This window comes from Myotis davidii, unplaced genomic scaffold, assembly GCF_000327345.1.
Source record: "Myotis davidii unplaced genomic scaffold, ASM32734v1 scaffold3158, whole genome shotgun sequence".
Taxonomy (NCBI): domain Eukaryota; kingdom Metazoa; phylum Chordata; class Mammalia; order Chiroptera; family Vespertilionidae; genus Myotis; species Myotis davidii.
In genome coordinates this window covers 14,510-26,004 of record NW_006289484.1, presented here as the reverse complement: position 1 = coordinate 26,004, position 11,495 = coordinate 14,510, and the positions used below count along the sequence as shown (strand labels likewise).

At 41.6% G+C, this 11,495-nt stretch overlaps 1 protein-coding gene across 1 annotated transcript in view; it reads right to left on the bottom strand.

Annotated features, from left to right (window-relative positions):
- Nucleotides 1-2,925: 2,925 nt before the first annotated feature.
- LOC102761307 (histidine-rich glycoprotein) overlaps nt 2,926-11,495 on the bottom strand; it is a 14,315-nt gene continuing 5,745 nt past the window's right edge. Inside the window, 6 exon segments of the mRNA XM_006761958.2 lie at nt 2,926-3,019; nt 3,022-3,780; nt 5,011-5,112; nt 6,568-6,648; nt 9,267-9,433; nt 10,560-10,650. Coding sequence (XP_006762021.2) covers nt 2,978-3,019; nt 3,022-3,780; nt 5,011-5,112; nt 6,568-6,648; nt 9,267-9,433; nt 10,560-10,650 — 1,242 coding nt within the window. The 3' untranslated portion in view covers nt 2,926-2,977.

The following is an 11,495-nucleotide window of genomic DNA, read 5'->3' as shown; positions in this document are numbered from 1 at the left end:
GACATGAATTAAGAACATTCAATCCCATTTTTTTACAGTACTATTTTCAATAACTCAAGCAACATTTGTGAAAGTACTTTATAAATTAACAGGGCTGGTCAGGGTGGGTGTTTCAAGTGAAGATTCAGAAACAGGACTTGCCAGTGTATACAGGTGGCATAATAAAGAGGAAAGCATGTGACTTTGGAGGAGGCTGATTTGGGTTCTAATCCCAGGCCCAATTTACTGACTATAACAAACACTTTTTAGCTATCATGTAATAAAACAAATCTAGAGAAGAAGCTATCAATGGTATCTTGTCTAAATCTCTAGTACAATGTAAGCTCCCTAGAGTAGGGATTTTTTCTTACCCCATTATTCAGCTGCAGCAACTGTGTTTGCATATTATAAATGCATTTAGTGGACATGAATTAAGAACATTCAATCCCATTTTTTTACAGTACTATTTTCAATAACTCAAGCAACATTTGTGAAAGTACTTTATAAATTAAAAAAAAACACCACTGAAATGCTTCTGTGAGTTATTGAGCTATGCATTTTTTTGTTGTTCTTCTTGGATTTCACCTTTCTTTACTCTCTGTCTAAGCAGCCAACCCTGTGTTCACGCCTCTGGAGGAACGTGATTCTGCAGAGCAAACATTTGGCTGGAGACTCTCTGATTGTTTACACCTGGTGACCATTCTGACTGACTGTTGTACAGTCTGTTGGTCAGTGCTGGTGTCATTTGGGTTATTAAATATTTCGGGTATCATTATGTGGTTTCAAGAAATGACATCTAGTTGTACTCTATGGAGAAAAGGGAAATGGCTGCCACCATAATCCCTTTTTTACAAAAGGAAAATGTGGCCCAAAGAGGTTTAATGACTTTCTTAGTATCTCATAATCAATAAATTGTAGGACTGGGATTATAACCCAAATGGGCCTTCTTCAAAGTCACATGATTTTCTATTTATTTTACTGCCTGAATCCATTGCCACATTCTAATTTTATTAAGAAACTAGAGGCCCGATGCATGAAAATTCATGCACTGGAGGGGGATCCCTCAGCCCGGCCTGCCCCCTCTCACAGTCCGGGAGCCCTCAGGGGCAGAAGGTAACCTGGCGATCAGGGGAAGTTGATGCCCCCATCACACCTCTGCTGATGCCACTGCCGGCAGCACAAGCCTTAGCTGACCCTGGTTACCTGAGCCTCAGGCAGCCATGGGCGGCTGGGTGGCTGCCATCCGAGGCTTGCCTGTGCCTCAGGCTGGCCCTGGGCAGCTGAGGGGCTGAGGGGACTGGGCACTGCCATCTTGTGGCTGTGGGCACCGCCATCTTTGAGGGTGTGGCAGTCAATTAGCATATTTCCTCCTTATTGGCTGTGGGCGCCACCATCTTTGCAACAGTGTGAGCGTCAATTAGCATATTCCCTCTTTATTAGATAGGATAATTGACATTCATCACTGTATAAGGTTAAGGTGTTCCACATGATGCTTTGATTTATATATCTTTTGAAGTGATTACAATAGGTTTAGTTAACATTGTCTCATATAGATATGATAAAAACAAAAGTTTTCTTCTTGTGATGAGAACTCTTAGGATCTACTCTCTGAGCATCTTTCCTGTATTTCATGCAGCAGTGTTAACTATAGCCACCATTCTGTAAGTTTCACCTTAGTCCTCACTTCTCTTAACACTGGAAGTTTGCATCTTTTGATCACCTTCCTCCAGGTCCTGTTTCTGAGTCTTCACTTGAAGCACGCACTATGATCAGCCTTGGGTTCCTTTCCACTCCTCCTGGACCACCCACATCCGTCATCTCCCACCCTCCGCTTCTGCATCTTGTGGGTCCCTCTTTCTTCCCAGCCCAATACCTTACCCAAGTCTCTTTCACCCTTAGTTTTTTTTTCTTTCTCTGCCTTCCCCCATTAAAATCTCTTGCTCCCACCACCAAACACCTGAACTCCTTCAATAAGCCGCAAGGAAAAAGAAAGAAAATTCAAATGTGACAAGAGTCCCCTGGCATCAAAAATGAATAAAGAAAACTTTCTGAGACTAGAAAAGCCCCTAACATGGGAGAAGATATGAGAACAAAGGGTTCTGGGGATCTAGGGGCAGAGGACACCTCTGCCATGCTTTTTAGACATGTAGCCTAAAAGACAGCAAGATATCAGAGGGAGATGAATATGGTGTTCTTTGCAGTCATGTTCATCAGTAGTCTTAGAGAGACTCCTGCATCCCCAGTTTGATTCAGAAAAAGCAGATCACTAGACCAGCTGTGGACAAACTATGGCCCACGGGCCGGATCTGGCCCATTTGAAATGAATAAAATTAAAAAAAAAGACTGTACCCTTTTATGTAATGATGTTTACTTTGAATTTATATTAGTTCACACAACACTCCAGCCATGCTTTTGTTCCGGCCCTCCGGTCCAGTTTAAGAACCCATTGTGGCCCTCGAGTCAAAAAGTTTGCCCACCCCTGCACTAGACCCAAAGAGTGATGTGAACAGGGTAGTAAGCATCCCCTTAGTAGAGGGACCTGGGGAACCAGTGAGGAAGAATCAGACCATCTCATGCCCACCACCCAAACACCTGGGACTATGTGAGACTCTTGAGCTGTTGCATAACTTTGTGTGGGGAGAAGGATCACTTTTATAAGAACAATCCTTTATATGACAATACATACTTTCTTGGCGTGCCCAGATACAGCATAAGTACTAGAAGAGGAACAATGCTAGAATTGAAGGAGTTGAGCCCAGAAAGTGAAGAAATTCTGAGGATCAGAAGTTTTTCTTGAGTGGTGTAGTAGCCAGTGAGAGAAATAACATTTGGCTTGGGACACTGAGATTTTTTCCTCATCTCTCCATTTTTCTTGTTCTTCTCTCGTCCTACCCACATTTTGTCCTATTCTGAATATGAAAGTTAAGATTACAATAACTTATAATGTTGCACTTATCATTGGTTACATTTTATTTATGGTTATAATTCAGAACATTACTCATTTTTCAAGGATTTCAGATTTCTTTCTGGAAATGTCTCTTCAAAAAACTTTGAAATATGTGAAAATTCACTGTTGAACATCCCTGGACATAATTCAGAGGCTGATTGAGGGAAAGGCTGAATTTTTGGCTTTAGAGGATAGTTGTGGTTTGGCAATGAGAAGCTGGGAAAATTGGCTTCAGGAAGAGGAAGAACTTCACCTTTCTTTAGTGGAGGGAGTCGGTAAACATATCCAATTTGTCTCCATTTTAAGGGAAAGTGACCTTTGCCTGGACCTCTATCTTCTGAGTGCTTATGTGGTGGGCCATGGCCCCAGTGATGGTGATCTTGGGGACCTTGCCTATGGGGTGGTGAGTCACAGGGTCCATGGTCATGAAAACCATGGCCATCAGGATGCTGTTCATGGGGATGGTGTCCGTGGGGATGGTGTCCATGGTGACGATGTCTATGGTGTTGGTGTCCATGAGGATGATGATCATGAGGATGGTGTCCATGGGAATGGTGCTCACTGGAACTATGATTATGAGGGGGTGCATGTGTGTCATTGATGTGAAAATGGAGGTGATGACATCTTGAAGGAGGCAGTCGTAAAGGAGCTCCTGCTTGAAGTGATGGTCTGTCTGAGTGATTTTTGTCATCCATAGGAGGTGGGCATCCAGGTTTATGTGGCTTATGGGGATGGTGGTTATCGCTGGATCTACTGTGTGTAAATGGAGGCTTGCCAGCAGAGGAATGCCCATGGCCTCCAGAACGGAGGAGGTGGTCCAAATGGGGTTGAACATCACTGATGTTTCTATGTTCCTGGTGAAGGACACAGAAAAGTGAATATCATCATGTAAAAGAAGAAATTAGATTTTTAACTTGATTCAATTCAACTAAATCCATACTTTTGGATTGCAGAAATAAGTTTTAAAAGTAGTATATGAAAAAAAGTGTTCTCAAATTTTTATCTAGGCAAGTTGGCATTTAAAATACAAACAAAAATCATCTACCTCCATCATTTCACAATAGCAATAATATTTTATAAAAACAGACAGAAAGATAATCTCAGAGTAAAGGATGGTCCTTTTATATGTAATATGTTATACCACAAACAATTTTCTTATTTATTTTTCTCATTTCCATATAAAGTGATAAAATTGTATTACTGGTTGATACTTACCTATAGATCAACATTTGGAAAACTAGTGCTTTATAATTTAGGCTCTCAACAGAATTCTGTGACTCTACGTTATAAGCATCTCTTACTCCTAAAAGATGAGCACTTCACCTCTTCACTATCCTCATTCAGATTTAATATTTTTTTAAAAATCTCTGAAGCCATGCCCATGGTGATAAACCTGCCCCCCTTTTTGGTTTGTCACATGGATGTTTGAATTATTTTTTTCTGATACAAAAAATACTGTGAAGAATATTTGTGTGTAGAATAAAAGTTTCTACACACTGATATTCTCATAAAATATTTTTTTATATTTTATTTTACATATCTTCATATAATAAATTTGACACTAATTCATTCCCCTTAGATTCTGTTCCTAATAATAAAACTAGATTATTAAGTCAGCACTGGAGTCCTTGCTACAAGAATCATTTTCAAATTCAGTAAAGGTTCATTATATTGGTCATGATTTTACTTTTATGCCAAATCTTACACTTTCCCAATTTTTGGAAAAAGTGTCACACTTTTGGTGTCTTACCAGGAATTGCACTCCTATCCCCAAGGGGTATTCTCTACTACCCCTCAAACTATCTTATCTCTCTCTCTCTCTCACACACACACACACGCGCGCGCGCGCGCGCGCGCGCGCGCGCGCGCGCGCGCGCGCGCGCGCGCGCGCGCGCGCGCGCGCGCGCGCGCGCGCGCGCGCGCGCGCGCGCGCGCGCGCGCGCGCGCGCGCGCGCGCGCGCGCGCGCGCGCGCGCGCGCGCGCGCGCACGCACACACAGAGCCGTAAGAACAAAATACACTATGTGTATGAAAACATTACTTAGTCTGGCACTGCTCATGACAAAGGTTGCTTAGGCAACCCACCTTAAGGTCAAAGACTTCACAGTTTGTGTCAACCTCTATTGGGGTTTCCAAGTCAGAGGCTCCTACATCATAGGACAAAACTGATCTGCAGAATCCAAAGACCTATAAATAAGAGAGAAACCTGTTAGTATATGTGTATTTGTGTGTATGTGTGCAGGTGGTGTGAAGATGTCCAGCAAAAGTTGTGAACTTCAAGACATTCTGGAAAGGAAGGAGAGCTCTAGAAAAATCAAGTTAATATCATCAAATATCTCCACCAGTTATTTAACAATATTTCCTAATCAACATTTTGGGAAAATTACAAGTTCCTAAGATTTTCATTACTGCTGTGGTTCTCTTCCATGACTGGAAACTATCACTGGGTTTCCCCATGTGTGGTAGTTGGGAATATTATGTCATTGATACCTTCATGTTAAACCAACTCTACCGCACTGAAGACCTGAGTTGCCAGTGTCTAGAGAAAAAGAAGAGTGGTGTAGATGAGAGATTTGTACAAGTTTAACCAAGCACCTTGGAGGAAAGTCTTGGGGAGAAGGGAGCCATTATAAAAACGGGTTTGCACAGACCCTGTCAAAGAGACTGTCTTCTGGCCCTACCCTAAGTTCAGAGGCTGCACCTGGCTGGCACCCCTCTGCCCCAGAGATCCTTAAACCCAGCTGTCAAAGTTACAAGAAGAAAACTCATTTTTTGAGGAGACTGTTAAGCAGTAAGATTTTGAGTACAACCCTTTCCAGTTTGGTTCAGTGGATAGAGCATCGGCCTGCGGACCAAAGGGTCGCGGGTGCAATTCTGGTCGAGAGCACTATCTTGGTTGCAGACTCCTCCCCAGCCCCAAGCCCTGGTCAGGGCTTGTTCAAGAAGCAACCAATCCATGTGTTTCTCTCACATCAGCATCTCTCTCCGTCTCTCTCTTTCACTCTCCCTAAAAATCAAAGGAAAAATATCCTTGAGCAAGGATTAACAAAAAACAACAACAACAAAAAAGGTTTTGAGTATAGGTTTAGAGTCAGAAACCCTATGTTAATCCTGGCTTCATCATGTACTAGTTCTATGAGATTTAGGTAAGTTGCATAAAATTTCTGAAACTCAGTCTTTATTTCTAAAATGAGTTCAGTACTATCTACCCTCAGGTTGTGGGAGGGCTTTGTGAACATTAGGCAAGCCCTTACTTTTCTGAGTCCATTACCTTCACATTTGTCAAATATGCTCACTGTGAGGAGTGAATGAGATGAAGTGAATGGAAGCATCCATGAGTATATGTTCTTAATACATTCTAGTTATTAGTTTTAGCTAAGTCTTTAATCTTAATGAGTTTAAAAAAAACCTCATTGTTAAGTTTAGGTATATATCATGTATATTTTTAAAATAATATTCTCAGTTTTATCTCCATGCCTCAGTTTCCCCATAGGTAAATCTGGAATAAAATGCTATCTAGTTCATAGGGTGGTGGAGGGGGTAATAGGCTAACATATGGGTAAAGCCCTTACAAGGGTATCTGGCACATAGTAAGTAGCCTGCAAATGTTACTAGTGTTTCACACTAATCTATTATACTCACATTATAGTGCCTGTGAAAATGGTGACTGGAGCAGTTCCTCACAGAGAAATCAATATAGTAATTGGTTCTTCTCCCTCCTCTCTAGAACAAATTGGACCAAAGCAGTGTCAGGAACATTTTTAAAAAGCCAGTAGATACCTACTATCCATAATACTGTAAAGGAACTATCAGGATTCACCAATATGTGCCATTTTTCTTATTGTCTCTGCCTTTTTAAAATTTATCAAGTGATAAGATGAATACTATTTGATGGAAAAGGCTCAGATAGTACAGACATAATCAAGCATAGTGTGAAAAGTCATTCTTCCTGCATCTCAGCCTCTTCCTCTCAGAGGTACCACCATCATTCATTTGATGTGCTTTTCCTTCTAGCCTTTTTCTAACTATGTTGTGTGTATACACATATATCTAATTGTTTAATATAAAGAGGATCATAGTCTAAGTATTGGTCTATAACCACTTTTTTCCCATGGCAATATATCTTGAAACTCTTCCCGAGGCGTATAGGTCCAAAACATTCTGTTTAGTACGTAATTGCATTGTATTTATCCCATTGCTTGTATGCACCATAATCTATTTCACTTTGTGGTTTCAAAATACAAGACAACGTAAACTAGCTGTTCCATAAGACTGCTATGGGTGGGAGGCACTTGAGAGCTTGGATGGGGAAGGACTGTCTGGCTCTAGCCATACCACTGGGTGTGGTGAGGTAGTTGCTCTGAGCCTCAATTTTCCATCATAATTCAAGGAGGTTAGGACTAGATGATTTTAATGACTCATAATCCTAGTTTGCTCTTCTGCATTTTACGCTTTTTTGTTTGGGTTTCCCCCCTCTCTGATGATATCACATACCCTACAACTCCAAAAATTAAAAAAAAAAAAATTGCAGGAGGGCAGTTCCATGGTATCTGCTGCCTGTCTCTTAAAACTGGAACAGGGATCTCAATTTAAAAAAGCAGCTGGCGGAATATCAAGGTGTGGGGGAGAGGGAGGAGACATATGTAATACTCTTTGTAATACTTTAAGCAATAAAACAAAATTTTTTTTTAAAGAAAGCAGCTGGCGGCTGGCACCAGCAGCCCAAGGGAGGAGGCAAAAAGGGTTGGTCAAGAGGGAAGGATAACAAAGGGGTTCAAGAAATTATTTGGGGTGATGGATATGTTCACTATCTTAAGTGTGGTGTTGTATTCATTGGCATATACATATGTTAAAATTGTCAAATAATATACTCTAACTAAATATGTGCTGTTTGTTGCATGTCAATTACACCTCAGTAAAATTGCTGTTGTATTAAAACAAACCAACAAACAAACAAACAAAGCAGCTTGTTTTTGTCTGGCTTCTTTCACTTAGCATCATAACCTCTACATTGTCACAAATAGTAAGATTTAATTCCTTTTTATGCTGAGTAACATTTTATAATCTGTATATATAAAGAGCCAGGGGCCATCGCAACCGAACGAATGACAGAACGGACAACCGACCAGGCTGAGTGGGGTGACAAGGCCGGCAGGGGGGTTAGTGAGGGATGATCAAATGACTGAGCAGCAGGCTTTGTGGGGCAACCAGGCCAGCAGGGGGGCAGTGAGGGATGACCAAGCAATTGAACAAGCAGGCTGTATGGGGCTACTAGGCCAGCAGGGGGGTTAGTGAGGGATGACCAAATGACTGAACACCAGGCTGCATGCAGTGACCAGGCCAGTAGGGGGTTAGTGAGAAACGTCCAAATGGCTGAACAGCAGGCTGGTTGGGGTGACCAGGCTGGCGGGGAGGGGGGTAATGAGGGGTGACCAGGCTGGCAGGGGGGGCAGTGAGGGATGACCAAACAACTGAACAAGCAGGCTGCATGGGTCTACCAGGCCAGCAGGGGGGGCAGGCTATTTGGGGGCAACCAGGCCAGCATAGGGGGCAGTTGGAAGGGATCAGGTTGGCAGGGAGGTGCAGTTAAGGGCATCTAGACCAGCAGAGGAGGGCAGTGGGGGAGACCAGTTAGTAAGGGGGGCAGTTGAAGGTGGCCAGGCCAGTAGGGGGAGGCAGTTGGGGGTGACAAGGCCTGCAAGTGGGCAGTAAGGGTTGAACTTGCTGGCAGAAGGGGGCAGTAAGGGTTGACCAGGCCGGCGGTGGGGGGCAGTTGGGGGTGACCAGGCCAGCAGGCAGAGGTGGGTAGGGGTGATCAGGCTGGCAGGGGGGCCAGTAAGGGTGATCAGGCAGGCAGGCAGGAGAGCAATAAGGAGCCAGCGGTCCTGGATTGTGAGAAGAATGTCTGACTGCCAGTTTAGGATCCTCAGGATCGGGCGTAAACCGGCAGTCAGTCATTCCCCGAGGGGTCTTGGATTGGAGAGAGTGCAGGCTGGGCTGAGGGGACCCCCCTGTGCAAAAATTTCATATACTGGGCCTCTAGTAGATATACAATAGATATTCTTTATCTAATCATCTATTGATAGGCACTTAAGTTGCTTCCATATCTTATCTATTGTAAATAATGCTGCAGTGAATTTAAGGATGCATGTATCTTTTTAAATTTGTGTACACTTGAAACTAATATCATATTGAATATTACCTATAAGTTAAAAATTATAATAATAAAAATCATCTGAGCCAAGGAGACCAGTGGGGAGAGGGTCAATGCAACTGAATTTGTGCCTATGAGATTGGAGCCTGGGCCCTCAGAGTCCAGCTGGACATTAGTGGAAACTCACGCCTCTGCCGACTCTCTCCACTTGGTCCACTCTGAAAGAGGCAAAGTCACCATTCTCCTTTTTGTACATCTCAAGGACTTTGTCTGCTTGTTTTCTGTAGACCTCAGTCTCCTCAAAGAAATCCAAGAGTACAGGGCTGTCTTTAGTATTGGCCAATGCGGAAAAGACTGGAGAAAGAAGATGGTAGTTTTGTGGCTAAATAGCACTGTCAATGCTGAGACTTAATACATATATGCATGGTGGAAACAATAACAATAGCTCCTGCTTTATAGATGGGTGAATTGAGGGTTGGAGAGACCAAGAAACTTGTTCCAGCAAATCAGCTAATCAGCAGCAGAGCTAAACTTAAACCCAGATCCTCTGATGCTCAAGTCTCGGTTGTTACCCAATTCAGATGCCCTAACCCCATCATTCATAAAGTGTGAATATTTTAATGAACTCTTCCTACCTCTGCCAAGGAGGGAGAGCATCATTAAAATGAAGTTTTTCCCAGAGAGAGAAGATAAAGCTCAGTCTTCTTTTAGGCAAGCTCCTGTAGGAGTTGTTTGGCTGCTGAATTTTTGTATATTGAATTATGCTGAAATTTGCTGTTTTTAAAGGAACTCTGTGATAATTCACTTAGAAAAAGTAAAAAACAAACAAACATGGACTTTAGAGTCAACATTGGTGGGGTAGGTTTAGGTTCACCTTATTTTGGATGCTTTCTGAGGCCAAGTAATTTAATGTCTTTGAACCTCTTTTAACTCTAAAATAGAAAGTCTCATAATCTTCATAGTCTTGTTATGAGATTAAATGAGACTGCTGTGTAAACTGTAGTATCAATACATAAGTTTTACATGTTGAAGTCAATATATTGCTAAATACTTTGAAAGTGTACTACACAGAGCATCATATTTAATTCTAACGAAGACCCAAAGAGCTAATACTATTATTAGCTTTATTTTACACATTCCTCATGTTAAGTAACTTTCCCTCAAGACCATGAAACTAGTAAATTATGAGACTGGGATTCAAATTCAAGCCAATCTGACACCAGACAGAGCCCATGTTCTCTATAATGATGCTCTACTGCCTTATGTAGCTCTCTATTTTTACATATTTAATTTTGTGAAAAATGTAACAATAACGGGAAACCCTCTTGTGACTCTTTACAGGAGAGTGAGTAATAAGTCCATGAGCATAGGTAGGGACCATTTTTAATATGTATATCATAGTATTATATGTTAAATACCACTGTATGATTGAATTCTATATCAATCTAGAATTAAGTAGTATTTTAACAGATGATCATACCAGAGCTTGTGGTGCAGTTGAATTCATTCACTCTAAGGTCCTGAAATTCACTCAAACGTGTTGTAGCTATTACCTTACACTGTCCAATCACCTGTAAGAAAGAGAAATTTATCATTGTGTACTGCTTTCTTCAGGTTGAATATGAAGACACAAACAAGTTATGCAACATACCTTCTTATCCTTTAAAATTTATTTGTGGTTTCTCAACAAATCCTCTCTCTTTTTTTAAATAAGTCTTTATTGTTCAGATTATTACAGTTGTTCCGCTTTTTTCTCCCCATAGCTCCCCTCCACCCGGTTCCCACCACACCCCATGCCCTTAACCTCCCCCACACTTATCCTTATCCATAGGTGTTCGATTTTTGTCCAGTCTCTTCCCGCACCCCTCACACCCCCATACCCCCAAGAATTGTCAGTCCACTACCTTTCTATGGCCCTGATTCTATTCTATTCACTAGTTTATTCTGTTCATCATATTTTTTATTCACTTGATTTTTAGATTCACTTGTTGATAGATATGTATTTGTTGTCACTTTGTTGTTCATAATTATTTTATCTTTACCTTTTTCTTCTTCATCCTTTTCTTAAAGAATACCCTCCAGCATTTCATATAATACTGGTTTGGTGGTGATGAACGTTTTTAGCTTTTTCTTGTCTGTGAAGCTCTTCATCTGACCTTCAATTCTAAATGATAGCTTCGCTGGGTAGAGTAATCTTGGTGGTAGGTCCTTGCTGTTCATCACTTTGAATATTTCTTGCCACTCCCTGTGGTCTGCAAAGTTTCTGTTGAGAAATCAACTGACAGTCATATGGATACTCCCTTGTAGGTAACTGACTGTCTTTCTCTTGCTGCTTTTAAGATTCTCTCTTTGTCTTTTGCTCTTGGCATTTTAATTATGATGTGTCTTGGTGTGGTCCTCTTTGGATTCCTTTTGG